The sequence below is a fragment of the Podarcis erhardii genome (genome assembly GCF_964252035.2).
Source record: "Podarcis erhardii genome assembly, chromosome: 9".
NCBI classification, from domain to species: Eukaryota; Metazoa; Chordata; class Lepidosauria; order Squamata; family Lacertidae; genus Podarcis; species Podarcis erhardii.
In genome coordinates, this window is record NC_138512.1 from 26,751,488 (window position 1) to 26,767,301 (window position 15,814).

Here is a 15,814-nt window from a genome sequence, read left to right on the forward strand (position 1 = left end):
CAAGTTTTAATCAGATTTGTTATATTCATTCCCTTAAAACCCTCCCAAAAAACCCAAAAAAAACAAAACCACCCATACTAATAATCACCAATCCCCATTCACTCTCCTTTTGGAGTGATTCAAAGCTGCTGTTCACATTATTTTAAGTGAGGTTTGAGGTACTCTCGGAACTGGAAGCGGCACCACAGAAGCAGATTGATCCAGATGTACAGAATCAAAAAAGCATATCCAGTTAACCTAAATTCCTATTGGAGAAAAATACATATTTCAGTATGTAACTTTTTTGGGGGGTAAACGTCTGCAATCGAAGGACTTCAAGATAGTACTGTATTGGCAATCCAGACATTCTTTGGGTAAGTTGATCCAATAACATCCTCTCTTTGAGGGTGGCAGCTCGGCCAACAGGGCAAGCATGTCCACCCCAGAAATCCTGATGCGCACACAAAAAGCCCTGCAGGCATAGAGTAATTAGCAGCAGTGTAGGGGCTCAAACAGAGACGCGGGTGGCACTGTGGGTTAAACCACAGAGCCTAGGGCTTGCCAATCAGAAGGTTGGCAGTTCAAATCCCCGCAACAGGGTGAGCTCCCGTTGCTCGGTCCCTGCTCCTGCCAACCTAGCAGTTCGAAAGCATGTCAAAGTGCAAGTAGATAAATAGGTACCACTCCGGCAGGAAGGTAAACAGCTTTCCGTGCGCTGCTCTGGTTCTCCAGAAGCAGCTTAGTCATGCAAGCCACATGACCCGGAAGCTGTACGCCAGCTCCCTCAGCCAGTAAAGCGAGATGAGCGCCGCAACCCCAGAGTCGGTCACGACTGGACCTAATGGTCAGGGGTCCCTTTACCTTTAGGGGCTCAAACAGATTGTGTTGGGAGAGCCTTGTATCTGCTGAATTAAAAGCTCCCTTGCTTCCCCAACACATCTATGGAGTGTGATTGGACCCCAAGCATACATATTTCCCTCTCCCTCCACCCCATTGGTGTCAATCTGGCAGAAAACAGTAAAGAAAAACTGTTTCAGGGTGGAGTAAGTTACCCAACCTTAGCAGGCCTATGAATGTGGAGTTGGCTCTTCTCTACATCTAGGTACACATGTGTGTGCATAAACACAAGCACTTTGGGTTAATCTGCAGTCAATCAAAGGGCTAGCAGCAGTAGTGATGGCAATGGAAGTGGCTTTTATCCTAGAGGTTGAGCCAATTATATTAAGTATTATAGTAAGTGTTGTTTAGTTCTGTGTTTAGATCTGTGCTGGATTGCAGCTTTGAGAGATCATTAGTCTCCAGAAAGGCATCTCTAAAAGATACCACCAAAGATTTTGTATAATTACAACAAATATGAAGAAGGCGTCATGGTTTGGGACAATTTGGATGAAATAATTCTATAAACAAAGACCAGAAGTCTGTCTACAACATAAAAAAAAAATGAAAATCCCATAAATGAAGACCAATGTGTTCTGGTTTTTTTTATATATGTATATATGTAAAAGAACACCCTGCAGATTGTTACATTATCTCTTTACTTGATTGCTCAAGCATTTCAAAGCCATGATCGTCTAAGTTCTGCACAGGCCCACTTACTTGGGCTTCCGCTCCTTAATGGGGAAGAGCTGCGGCTTCGGGATCGCTAAAAGACACACAAAACAGGGGAAATTAACATAGTCTGATTCCTCCCAACTCATTCTAAAAAGGCATTATGTTGTAGAAGCTAAATACAGCTAATACCACTGGGGAACTTAGACTCTTTTCTTACACTGCAGTGAGGCTCCTTCCCACATTTGAAGGGTAATCTGGGACCTGTTTGGTCACATTGAAGGAGGAGAAAATCTCTTTACATACTGCAGTTCTTTCCCAGATCAACATTACTCCAGTTTGCAGGAGGAGCGGTGTCAACATGGGAAGGAGGAACAGCATATGATCTTCCCAAACAACCTAGGATCTCTCTACCCTAGTGCCACTAGAAAAGGCGCTGTCCTGACATGGCCAACATTGCATGGAGGCCATTTTTGAATTGGGCAGGACTCAAAAATGGCCTCCACTTACTTAAAATCTTGTGCAATTCTCCTTCACTTTATGACACGTGTAACAACCAATATTCCCCTTATATGGTACAAGCTTGCAGGCCAAAAACTAGAATGGTGCTCCTGGGTCTCACGGGGGAAACCTGAACTGTAAGTAAACATGCTAGTTTTTCCTGCTTTCCTTGCCTCCTCACAAAAGGAGACAAAAGGGCTGGGGAAGAGAGGCTTAGCTGTGCCAAGCCTGCCATGGAAAAAGCGGAGGGAGGAACACAGATTAAATAAATAACAACTCATACATATGTGCGAGAAATGGACCAGGTTAACATTACTTAAAATGAGAGGTAATCCAATTTACAAATTAAGGAGAACAACAAATTGGCTTAAACCCTGCTTAACTGCTTTGCTTTTGGGTTCCATGCTAATGTGGCTTTATTACTTAAGAAGATGGGATATCTACAAGCTCCACAAACCTGTATATAACTCATTTGCTCCTCCCTTTACTGAAGCAGGAAAACAACCCAGGAAGATAAGCATAACTTCCTGTTATGTATAGATTAGGAACTATGGATAATGGCTTCCAAACAAACCAGGATATGAAGCCATGATTTAAAGAAGATGGTATGTGGATTCTGCATTGTTTGGAAGTCAATAACCATAGATCCCAGTTCACGCATAAGAAAAAAATGATGGCTAATTGCAGCTTCCCAGTTAATTCCCCTGCTTGTGGGAACAGAGGGGTAAAGAGGTTGTGGGCATGTGCACAGAGATCATACATATTCTGGTTTATTAATCCAGGATATGACTGGTTAAACCAGACCATAGATTAACATTGCTGAAGAATATCCATTTTTTATTCCCTCACATCGTGCCTTCATCGCCACAGACAAGAACATTCAGCCTGTTAATAGCGGTGCTTGAGTCACAAGGATTTAGCAGTGTGCTATTTATACATATACTGTTAAAATTAAATTCAGAGAGTGCTGAGAAGCTTTTGAAGGAGCAGAGGGCTCCCTATTTCATATGTGCATATAGTATGCACAACATCAGTGGTAAATTACAGAATGGCAAATCCATTAGCCTAAACAGCCGTGAGGTCTAAACACATGCAGTGAGCACACCCAGTGTTTTTATTCATGGATTAATTTACGAATGCTGATCTTTTACTTATTTATTTTATTACTTTTCTTACCCACCCTTGACCATATAGTCCCGGAACAAGTTACAACACTATTACAACACAATATTAAAATCAGTTAAAACAATTTGCAACTAGAAGAATAGGGTGGGTCCTAAAAATATCTCTCTCATGGGCCAAAAACCACAGCATCTTCAGCATATGACAAAAGCTTTACAATGATAGTTTCAGATACCCTTCTGTGGGGAGAGAATTCCACAGCATAGGGGCTGCCACAGAGAATGCCCTCACCCAGGCCACCACCACCTGAACCTTTGGGGTTAGAACTACCGAAAGGACCCCCTCTTCCAAACTAACACCTGAGAGGATCTGTAGGAAAGGGGGCAGCCTTTCAGATATTTTAGTCTTAATGAGAGCAGCTTGAATTGGGCCTGGAAACAAACAGGTAACTGTTGCAGCTCTGTTAAAACATCCAGTCTGGAGGTTACCAGAGCATGGAGTACAGTGACCAATTAATCTGTATCCCAAAGGGCCATAGCTGGTGAACCAGCCATAGTTGGAAATAAGCACTCCTAACCACTGAGGACACCTGTGCAATGTTGAATCCAGTAGGAATCCCAAGCTATGTTATCTGCTTCTTCCAGAAGAGTGAAACCCTGCCTGGAACAAGAAATCTCCCCATCCCTTGGACCTAAGAACTCAGAACTTTCTTATCAGGATTCAGTTTCATTGGCCCACATCCAGCCCATGCAAGCCTCCCAGGACCAGTCTAGCAACTGAACCACATTTCCTGATTTCAGGTGGAATGGAGAGATAGAGCTGGGCATCACTCACATATTGAGGAAACCTCACTCACGATGACAACCCCCATCTGTTTCAAACAGATGTTAAACGATGTGGGGATCAAGATGGAACCCCACAGGGCTACTCCCATGGCACCAAAAAATGGGCCCCCATAATTAATTTATGGAAACAGCCCCAAAAAGAAGGAGTGGGACCACCGTAATACAGTGCCTCCCCCAAACCACACATCCCAGAGGTGCTGCAGGAGGATACTGGGCCAAGGATATCAAAAGCCACAGAAAGATAAAGAACATAAAGGACTATATTCCCCTCTCTCTTTCCAGATACATGTCATCAGCCAGAATAAACAAGGCAGATTTGGTACTATGACCATGCCTGAAATTGGATTGAAATTGGTCTAGTTTCCTCCAAACATACCCCAAACTGAGTCACCGCTACCCTCTCTCAAGCATGTTCTCCAAAAAGAAAATATTCTTAGGCATTCACAGACAGATGTTGAGGGTTAGGCTTGTGCTCCTCCTGTATAGATTGGCAAACACATCTGTCTATACTCCCCTCCTTCACAAGTAAATCCCCAAGCTTTTACCATGCTGAGCCTGCCCTCATCAATCAATGCTCAAATTATAAAGGGGCATAAGCGCCCTCCTCAGCCCCCTTCCCTTTCTGCAAAACCTCTCATTTACCACTGGCTTTGTTTTTATCTTGGATTATTATGTTGATCAGGCTATTCTACTTTACCAAATGTCGGGAGTGGCCTGCACTAGGAGAGAGGGGCCTCAAGCTACAGCTGCGGCTGCGGCTTCGGCTGCGGCTTCTGCTTCTACCCCTTTGAGACCACTGAAACAAAATATAGAATATGAGAAAAGGTATATTAAGCAAGCAGCAGTCACTGTGGTTACATTATGTGAGAGGAAGGCTGCTCTCTGAAAGAAAAGGCTGGATTTGCATGACTCTAACGTGCTTCCCAGTTAAGGCCTCATGTGCAGGCAGAGGGCCTTCTCGGTAGTGGCACCCACCCTGTGGAATGTCCTCCCATCAGATGTCAAGAAAATAAACAACTATCTGACTTTTAGAAGACATCTGAAGGCAGCCCTGTTTAGGGAAGTTTTTAATGTTTGATGCTTTATTGTATTTTTAATATTTTGTTGGAAGCCGCCCAGAGAGGCTGGGGAAACCCAGCCAGATGGGCGTGGTATAAATAAATTATTATTATTATATTCTTAGGAGTTGTCCCATACACAAGCCCCTTTGAAATCTCAGCTCCCTCTGGAAATGTCACTGGAACTACAGGTTGTGCAAAGCAGTATAACAGCCTACATTGGTGGAAGGGACTACTTCTTGATAACTGCTCCAAGCATATTCTCAGCTCAGTCATGAAAAGGACTGACTAATAAGAAACATATCAATGTCAGTGTCATCATCTAAAGCACTGTTGGTGTAATCCACAACATGCTGGGTTGATGGGAGCTGGGAGTTCAGTTAACAGCTGGAGGGCCATAGGTTGCCCATATGTTACTGGGTAAGGTTCATGGTTCTTGTATTAATGTACAAGTTGCAGGATATCTTAGAGACTACCTTATATTCCAGCCCAATCACTCAGACCTTTGAGGGAGGCTCTGCTGATGGTCCCCCACAGCTTAGATGCATGGCTTGTAACTACTAGAAACAATGTGTTTGGTGTAGAGGCTCCAAGCTTGTGGAACTCTGTCCCAAGTGACATTAATCAGGCCCCCTCCTTGCTTTCTGTGGATGTTTTTTATGTACACAACTTGAAATGCAAATGAAGGGACGTGGGTGGTGCTGTAAGTTAAACCACAGAGCCTAGGACTTGCCGATCAGAAGGTTGGCAGTTCGAATCCCTGCGACGGGGTGAGCTCCCGTTGCTCGGTCCCTGCTCCTGCCAACCTAGCAGTTCAAAAGCATGTCAAAGTTCAAGTAGATAAATAGGTACCGCTCCAGCGGGAAGGTAAACGGCATTTCCGTTAGCTGCTCTGGTTCGCCAGAAGCGGCTTAGTCATGCTGGCCACATGACCCGGAAGCTGTACGCTGGCTCCCTCAGCTAATAAAGTGAGATGAGCGCCGCAACCCCCGGGTCGGCCACGACTGGACCTAATGGTCAGGGGTCCCTTTACCCTTACCTTTTAGAAATGCAAATATAGTCGTACCTTGGATCCCAAACGCCTTGGTACTCGGACGTTTTGGCTCCCGAACGCCGCAAACCCAGAAATGAGTGTTCTGGTTTGTGAACTTTCTTTGGAACCTGAATGTCCGACGGGGCTTCCGATAGGCTGCAGGAGCTTCCTGCAGCCAATCAGAAGATGCGCTTCGGTTTCCGAATGTTTTGAAAGTCAAATGGACTTCCGGAACGGATTCTGTTCGACTTCCAAGATACGACTGTAACTAGGTGGTATATAAATGCCTCAAATGCCTTAAATAAACAAAGACATCTCCAACATAAATCAGCCAATCGGTGGGACAGATTAGCAAACAGAAACAGATCTCTGCTCATGGGTTTGCCCTTCTGTCCACCACACAGAAGGGTGTCGCATAGGGGCAAGAATATTACTCATGGGAAGGAGCTGGTGCTCCAGAATACCAGCCAGTTTGTGAATTGCTTCATTCAGGCATTTCTGGGATGGAATCTATGACCTGGACCCAAACTTTGCTTCTGTAAATAAAGCAAAGCTCATGTTCACAGAGCAGGGCTTTTTCAGCCTCCTTCTCCCCTCTGCAGAGCCCTGTGCCCTGCCCCAAATCTACTCCTGGAGGTCAGGGGCCTTTGGGAATGGCTTGGGATATGTCGCAGGGGCCTGCAGAGGGAAGAGGAGTTGGCAGTAATCACCGCCTCGTTACTGGGTAGCAACATAGGATCCAAGTCTATGAGTTTAAATCTTAACCAGAGTAATGAAGAATACTTACCACAGCGCCTCTTCTTGTGACTGCCTCTCCTTTCACCAGGACAGTATCTTCCTCCATAAGAGCAGGCCATACATGATAGGCCACCAAGGGAGCTGTAAATTCAGAGTCGTAGCTACGACGGTATCTGGTGAGGTGCAAAGAGGTTTAGCTTACAACAGAGTTAGCAGTCCACATGCTCCTCTTGCAGTTACTTTATTCCATCTTCTTTCCGGTAATTCAGAACAAGGGCACATGGAGCTATCCCAATTATCTTTTTAAAAAATCAGGTGAATACATAATAAAACAATAACAATAACACCCCCTCCTACAAACACATTTAAAAGGCCATAGAATGTTAAATCAGCCAAAGGCCTGGTTATAAAGAAACGTTTTTTTGCCTGGTACCTAAGGATATGTAATTTTATTATTATTACTATTTATTGAATTTATATACCACCCTATACCTGGAGGTCTCAGAGAGGTTCACAGAAAAGAGCTGACATTCCACAAACAGAGAGCCATTGCAGAAAACGCCCGTCCCATTCTCATGTTGCCACCCTCCAGACCTCTTGCAGAGGAGACCCATGAAGAAGGGCCTCAGGTGATGATCTCAGGGTCTGGGTCAGTTTGTATGGAGAGAGGCGGTCCTTGAGACATTGTGGTCCTGAGCGGCAATGTACGTACACAATGTGGCTCAGGCCACCTCTGATCATATGCGTACAAAGTGGCTAACAATAGAATGCACCTTGCCAAGTTTCTAATTACTTATTATAACTACAGTCGTACCTTGGAAGTCAAACAGAATCCATTCCTGAAGTCTGTTCAACTTCCAAAACATTCGTAAACCAAAGCGCGGCTTCTGATTGGCTGCAGGAAACTCCTGCAGCCAATCGGAAGCCCTGCTGGACATTTGACTTCCAAAAATAGTTCGAAAACTGAAACACTCACTTCCATGTTTGCAACGTTCAGGAGCCAAAATGTTCAGGAACTAAGCTGTTTGACTTCCAAGGTATGACTGTATTAAATAACATCCACAATAACCAGGCAAATGGCCTTCTTGGTAGTGGTGCCCTCCCTGTGGATCGCCTTCCCTTCAGATGTCAAGGAGATAAAGAGCTGCACAAATTTTAGAAGACCCCTGAATGCAGCCCTAATGCGGGAAGTTTTTAATGTCTGATGTTTTACTATGTTTTTATATATGCTGTAAGCCGCCCAAAGTGGCTAGGGAAACCCAACCAGATGGGTGGGATGTAAATAATAAAGTTATTTTTTATTATTATTATTATTATTATTATTATTATTATTATTATTATTATTATTGAAATTAGCTCTAATTCAGCATGAGCAAAAAGAATTGACATATGATTGGAGGCAGTAAGCTTTGAATATGCTTTTGGAAACCACAAGAGGGGAGAGGTTGTTCCTATGCTCAAATCCTGTTTGGGGGTTTCCTTTGTTTGTTTGTTTGTTTCATAAGAGCTTTTCTTTTATATATATATATTTTAAAACATATTAATTGTCCTACATTCCACAAAATTTCACATCTTATACAATCTTTTGGACTTTCATCAGCACCTCTGATGATCTCCCATTTTTATGATTTCTTCTGCATTTCTTACATTCATATTGCCTTTAATTATCTTAACTAACATCTTCCTTTTCATCCAATAGTGCAATAATTCAAATTATTCCCCTTACAAAACTTCCTGCAAACCTACAAATCTAATCTGATCATCACAATTACTTTTCAAAATGTTTGGGGGTTTCCCATAGGCATTGTGGCTGATGACTGTGAGAACAGGATATGCAAGTCGATGGGCCACTGGGCTGATCCAGCAGGCTCTTCTTCTATCCTTATGCACTGCCATGACTTTGGCACACTTTATTTTTCCCACTGGAAATACAAGACCACATACTTTCATTCCACTCACTTGTACTCGCTGAAAAGTTCTCCATCCGTACCAAAAGAAATGTCAAGTGGAGGATCCAAAGTCTGCATCGAAAAGGCGACGCGACACAACTCGCGTATTAAGCCACTGATCATGATAAAATCGGTTTCCGGTGGGAAAGAAATCTTAGGGTTGATATTCATTGCACGAATGACCTCCTGAAAGGAAAGGGACAGAAATGGTTCATTTTCTAGAAAATACACAAAACTGAACTTACGGAAATTTTTGTAAGCGAGAGAGAATACAATTAATGTATCCAAAGTGACAGTTGCCCTACTCATGCAAGTTGTCATATGTACATGGTGTTCACTGGTGGTTTATTGGGAGCAGGGTGGCAGGAAGGTATCATCTACACATTTCTCAAGTTTCATTAACCTAAGCAGAGCATTGGTAGGATACAATGTTTTGAATGAATGAATGAATCTTTATTTGTATCAGCCATTGGCCATAGCAATAAAACAACAGTACGATATACAAAGAATAGAAATAAAAAGTCAGTTATATAAAATACATTTTAGGGTTTTGAATCAATAGTCAAATAGTGGATCTTATACTGATTGCCCCAGCTAAAAACCTTGAAACATTTGCTGTCATCTGCTCATCTTGATCTGCCAAGAGAAAGGACACTGTGGCAGTGGCTGAGTGACCCAGAATGGAAAATAAAAGAGGTGATAACCTCATTCCTTAAGTCTTTGTAAAGAGTGCAAGCCAGAAGGACATGCGCCACCGATTCGGTACTGCCATCTCCACAGGGACATAAGCGTTTTTCATGTGGAATCTGTTGGAATAGTCCCTCAAGTACAGCCGAGGCCAATACATTCAATCTTGCAAGAGTAAAAGTGTGTCTATATTTTAGAATTGCTAGGTTATGCAGATAGGGTGCCAGAGAGATGAAACGGGAAGGTGGAAAATAGTCATATCATGGGCAAAGGGATAGAATGTTCTCACAGACTTACGCAGACGCTGGCTTGAACATCATACAGATCCTCCTGGCGAACAATGTAGTCCATGACCATTTCTTCAAGCGATTCAGGCCCTGAGTAACTTAGGGACAGGGTCTTTCGAACACGCATTTTGAACTGTCTGAAGGCCATCTTTGCGGCACGGAAAGACTCCTGCAAATGATAAAACAGTTACATCTAAAAGCCCAAGAAAACAGAGGCCATTTGCCATATTGGCCCGAATATAAGCTGCACCCGCAAATAAGCTGCACCTTTAAAATTGAAGGGAGTTCAAAAAGGAAAAAAAAGACAGCACCTGGGCTGCTTCCTGTGGGCAGGGGGAGCAGCGCTGCTTTGCTGGTGGCGTAAGGTTGCAAATATAAGCCACATTTTAACTTTTCACGGTTGGAATTTGGAAAAAAAGTGAGGCTTATATTTGGGTCAATACGGTAAATTTTCTGAATCCTAACTTCACAGGGAGAGTAAGTGCTCCTCAATGGATAATTCGTCTTATAAAGTAACCCTGCTCCAGCTCCAGCTTGCATCTGGACATCCAATAATAGCCCTTGAGTCCTTGCAACACAAAGTTATGCCACCATATCCTTCCGTGATGGCAACTTATCATCACTTCTGCTCCAGGGGTCTTAAAAAAAAATTAAATGTATAGCAAAACTAACAAAGTATTCTACCACTTCAAAGAAGAAAGAAAGAAAGAAAGGGAGAAAGAAAGAAAGAAAACTGAACATGGTCAGGTAAGGAGATGAAATATATAAAAAAGATGAAAGAAACTTGCACAAAAGAGGCAATTCAGCAATATTCTAAGACAAGGCATAAACAGCAGATTAAAAACTCCTAAAATAAAAAACAACACCAGACAAAATCATATTTGGATGGAATTTGCCATTTGTGTGACTGTTGGGTTCTTAAATAAATAACAAAAAAAACCAGACAGTCACAAAGTGAGTTGGGTCTGCTTCCCCTCTGAGAACCCAGAGTTGGTTGATCAATCTCTCTGATATGGCTATAAAGAAAGCTTTTTAAAACCAGTTTGTAAGAGTATATGTGGAAGCATTCTACTAGCCTTGAGCCACAATTCCACTCTGTTTTATCTTCAAATGTGATCCCATTCAGTCCTAAGCTCCTCTATACCAGTACAAGTTTTTAAAATGAGACTGCTTGCCATATTAGAGGTTTACACTAACTTTCCATTTCAGCAGTGAGACCAGGCGCCAGAAACTCCAGCAATGAAAGAGAAGCTAATGAACCGACAGTGCAAACCTGTATATGTCTGCTCAGACCGCAGCGAGTTAAACAGAGCTCACTCCCAGGTAAGTGTGTTTAGGACTGCCAACTGATTGTTGTCAACTCCAGCTGATGTAAGAATAAGGTTTGTCTACCACTAAGTTATGTGAGTGATTCTGAAAAGAAATATTGTTACACTTCCTACCACAACTGCAGTATAGATTATTCTCTGAACCATCTCCAGATCGTCGACATAACTTCTCAGGAGGCTTTGAGCATCCAAACGTTCCTGAGCATAAATGTCACTGAAGCGTTCCACAAGGCGAGCATGTCGGGAGGCGTTTGTAAGTCTTGCTCTTCCGGGTGAGGAACTTCTCTTGGGAAGAGGACTAGGTGATCTGCTTCGGATAGATCTCGGGGAAGGAGATCGGCTTAGTGCAAGTCTGTAACAAAATTGAAAAATCGCATCAATGGAAGATCTTTATCCTTACAAATGTATGTTCTAGACCAGCGGTTCTCAACCTGTGGGTCCCCAGATGTTGTTGGACTACAATTCCCATCATCCCTGAGCTCTGGCCTTGCTAGCTAGGGGTGATGGGAGTTGTAGTTCAACAACATCTGGGGACCCACAGGTTGAGAAAGGCTGTTCTAGACCAAGGGTAAGGTACCTGTGGGCCTCTCCCATCAGCCCCAGAAAGCATGGCCTATGGTCAGGGATAATGGAAGTTGTAGCCCAGCAATAACTAGAGGGCCATAGGTTCTCCATCTCTGGTTTAGACTATTCTCTCAAGAAGCAGAATTTAAAGAAAGAGAACATTCAAAACCAGTTTATTCATTAAAGATGATTGTTGTTATGCCTGGAGAGAGACCTGTATTTTTCTTTGCTTACATTACTCTATAACGCATTGTGTAAACTGATGCCATCATCATGAAATAATCCACTGTTCTGAGCTACAATTTCTTTCAGTTTCATCAATAGAGTTGAGATATCGAAAGTTCCCCTTAGATAATCTGAAGCGTAGCATCTCTGGAGCCAAACCATAATAGAACGATAGACAACAAAGCAGTTCTTTTCACACAATGGAACTTGTCCCCTTCCTTCTCTCCCCAAGGGGCCCATGTCCTTCCCAAATCTGCTCTGGAGGGCTGGGGAAAACCCCCAAAACAGATTTAGAAGGCGCACAGAAGGTGCATGGGGAGAGGGAGGGAAGTTCATCTCCTTGTGCAAATGGTACTACTCTGTTGGTTAGCACCCATAGGTTTTAGTGGCTAATTAAATCAGATGAAAACCCTTACCTGTTTTGGAGAAGAGATTTTTGAGCACCAAGGATAGCAATCTCATCCTTCAGTGTTTGAAGCTGCTGCTCATAATCACTCATCCGGTCCAGATTTTTCAAAGCACACTCTTCTTTTACCCGAGAAGCCTTTAGCCTTTAGCACACACACACACACACACACACACACACAAAATAATAATTCCGATCAAAATAGGTGTTTCTACAGCAATCAATATCCTGCTTTTAAACTATACTAAGTAATCTATTTGAAAGAGCTTATAAAACCAGGAAGAATTTCAGAGTGATCACTATGCAGCAAGGGGAATGCAAAATGATGTTCGTCGTATGTACATTTTAGATATAAACCAACCATTTTTGCCCACCAAAAGCAATGCGAAATTTCTCAAATCTCTTTTCAAGTTGTAATGCCACAAAAATAGGTTTAGGTATGTAATTATGCAGTAGAGTTGCTTAGGGTATATATGTTACAAGCCAAGAACCTCCTCATCCTGCCTCCTTCTGCTTCTCAATCTCTCTTTGGGGTTTGATACCAGAGACCATGGCATCCTTCTGGACCAGCTCTGGGTGATGGGTATTTAGGGCACTGTTTTACAACTGTTCCATTCTTACCTAGAAAGTCATACTCAGATAGTAGCACTGGAAGACTGTGTTTCAGCTCCATGATCTTTGTGCTGTGGTGTCTCACAACCTTGCCCCCAATGCTGTTTAACACCTATGTGAAGCCACTGTGTGCACTAATTCTAAGACAAAGTGTCATCAACATGCTAATGACACACAGTTCTACTTCTCCATAACATCTGAGTCACGGGAGGCTGTACACAAGTGGGACTGTTGTCTGGGTGCAGTGGGGGGACTGGGTGATCACCAATAATCTGAGCTTGTGTGATCTTATTTTATGATATTGTATTTTTAACTTTTTATGGCAATATATTTATGAAGGGCAGGCTTTTAAAAAAATTAAGTAAATAATAATTCTTTAGCAAGAGACAGCTTTCAAACACACACACACACAAATATCAAAGCACAAAGTTATACATTTTGTGTACTCAAAGTAGTCAGTGTATGGCAAAAACATGTGCTGCATATGTACAAATGTAATACATTTATATCACATGATCCATCTTCATTCAATTATTCTACACTTGATGTCTCCCTTGTAAAGGGGCAACCCAACTCTGAAGACTGATATTAGAGAACAGGCAGCATTTTCAACAAGTTATAGTTATAGAAAAACAGGCTCACCTAAAACACAAGAACAGTGTCGTGTGTTTGTCAGGAAGAATCTAGTGACATAGCTTAGATAAGCTAATTTAAGATCATCAATGAAAGTAACTTGAACAGATTTTCATTTGGATTTGAGGAGTAATAAGACCCAAACCATTCCAATTCACAGTACACAAGGCATGGCTAACTGATTTTCTACGCACATTGGCACCACAACCAAAGACTCATGCATCTGACCTCAAACTGCCTCAGATTTCTTAGATGGGCACATTCATGCTTCAGGAAGAACAGAAACAAAATGCATCATAGATTTGAGTTTTCTCTACACAGATTACTGCAAATATAAAAGATGTGCTTAAGCTGCAATTTGTCAGGCAAAGATATGCTGAAAACCAGAGGAAACTATGTATAAATGCTTGATGTGCTTAAAGACCATGGGGGCACATCTACACCACCCATGAAATAGTTTAAGAAGAATTCAGAGAAATGCAGATTTGCACTGAGAAGTTATGGCCGATATTCAATGGGGAAAACTATGGCAGCTCAACAAATTGAAAGTTGCAGTGTCAACATATATTGTTAACCACACGTGCATAACTTGTGGCCCTCCAAATGTTGTTGCACTATGTTCCATAATCCCTGACAACTGGCCAAGCAGGCCAGGGCCGATGGAAGTTGGGGTCCAATGATTTTCAGAGGGCAACAAGTTAGCCCCCTTACTGTAAACCAACTAAACATGGCCAGCCGCACATTATTATATTTTGTTCAAGACCAACATTATAATCAAAGTTCTTCTTTTCAGAGATTGGTACTGGGAGGAAGATTATAGCTGTCAATGTTTCCCTTTTTAAAAGGGAAATTCTCTTATTCTGAATAGGATTCCTCACAAGAAAAGGGAAAAGTTGACAGCTATGAGGAAGATTCATCAGCATTTGCCTAGAGCAGGGTTTCCCAAACTCAGGTCTTCTGTTGTCTTTGGACTACAATTCCCATCACCCCTGACCACTGGTCCTGCTAGCTGGGGATGATGGGAGTTGTAGTCCAAAAGCAGCTGGAGACCCAAGTTTGGGAAACCCTGGCCTAGAGCAACAGAAATTGGGGCAGAGGGAATCAACATTACACAATGGCTGTGTTTGTACATCCCACTAAACCATGATTTAGCACAACATGCACAAGTTGCAACAAGCCTGAGCGAGCCCTGGGCTCAGATGGTCTCTCTCCTGCACAGCCAGGAGGAAGAATTTGGAAACCTCCCCCCCCCCCCAATTTCCATTGAATTTGGCTTATTGCTTCATCCAAACACAGGGTTGCTATTTATTGCTAACTACAGTAAGTTTCAAATCAAGCCAGCTTTAAATCTTGGGTTACAAAGCCGGCTTGTTTAAATAAACTGTGGCTTATTCCTTATTCAGATGCAACAACAAGCCATGTTCATTTCACAGCACTGTGATGTTACAAATGTAACCTATATGACCAACCACACAAAGATAATCCAAAACCAACTTTGCCAGCCACCATGTTTTCCTTACTCTGCTTTTAGCTGAACAATTTCATCCTCTGCTGCCAAAAGAGTGGTGGCGGATTTGGCCTTTGTGTCTTCAAGAGCCACCTGGGCTTCTGCTAAACTGCAAGAGAAATCAACACCCAGAGATACGCCTTTAATACAAATAGCACAAATTCTGCTAACACATTCAACGAAACAGGAAATAAAATCATAGAAGGGTATTTGCATTTGGAAAAACAAGTACACTGCAGAGCCAGTCCGTCAATACATAAGCACATCAGCTATAACAACTGCAGCAGTAAACATCAACAAACACCAATTCCAAACTCAGGGTACTAGGCATAAAAAATTGCCCTATTATTTCAAAGTTCAAAATATATGCAAGCATTTATGAATGGCATAGACAGATTTGGACAGCCAAACATAAACTGCGAAAGCCAAATCCTTTATAGGCCTACTTACATGAATTTTGCTTACAAAAGCCAGTATTTGTACACCTGTATTTCAGGTCACTTCTCTCAAAAACCAGCATTTGAACCTGTCTTACGCCATTGGCCCATTGACTCCAGGAGTGGTCTCCCTCAGGTTTGATCCCCGAGATCCTTTAACTGGAGATGGCCGGAAAGTGAACATTTGACCATCTACACAAAGCATAGGCTCAGAATCCACCCTAGCATATGAACTATTCCTTAAATCTGTGTCCATTCTTCTCAGATTGGCAAATACCTTTGAACAACACTGCTTATTCATTCTGCTGCCCACACACACACACACACACACAAATATACGCACTCCCTCCTCAAA

General features: G+C 42.5%; 1 protein-coding gene and 1 long non-coding RNA gene across 7 annotated transcripts in view; one reads left to right on the forward strand and one right to left on the reverse strand.

Moving 5' to 3' along the window:
- Nucleotides 1–15,814, forward strand: part of LOC309349736 — a 381,203-nt gene that overhangs the window by 73,055 nt on the left and 292,334 nt on the right. The gene's annotated exons all lie outside the window — the stretch shown is intronic.
- SPATA18 (spermatogenesis associated 18) overlaps nt 1–15,814 on the reverse strand; it is a 22,498-nt gene continuing 6,684 nt past the window's right edge. For 2 of the 6 annotated variants that reach the window (XM_081875844.1, XM_081875848.1), the window contains 8 exons: nt 15,036–15,131; nt 12,281–12,415; nt 11,190–11,427; nt 9,758–9,916; nt 8,784–8,959; nt 6,874–6,997; nt 4,693–4,791; nt 1,498–1,621 (listed from right to left, as the gene is read on the reverse strand). In XM_081875844.1, the coding sequence (XP_081731970.1) occupies nt 1,535–1,621; nt 4,693–4,791; nt 6,874–6,997; nt 8,784–8,959; nt 9,758–9,916; nt 11,190–11,427; nt 12,281–12,415; nt 15,036–15,131 (1,114 nt within the window). In that variant the 3' untranslated portion in view covers nt 1,498–1,534. Of the gene's footprint in view, nt 246–1,497; nt 1,622–4,692; nt 4,792–6,873; nt 6,998–8,783; nt 8,960–9,757; nt 9,917–11,189; nt 11,428–12,280; nt 12,416–15,035; nt 15,132–15,814 lie in introns of those variants that run through there. The other 4 variants (XM_081875845.1, XM_081875849.1, XM_081875846.1 and 1 more) reach the window with 4 other exon arrangements.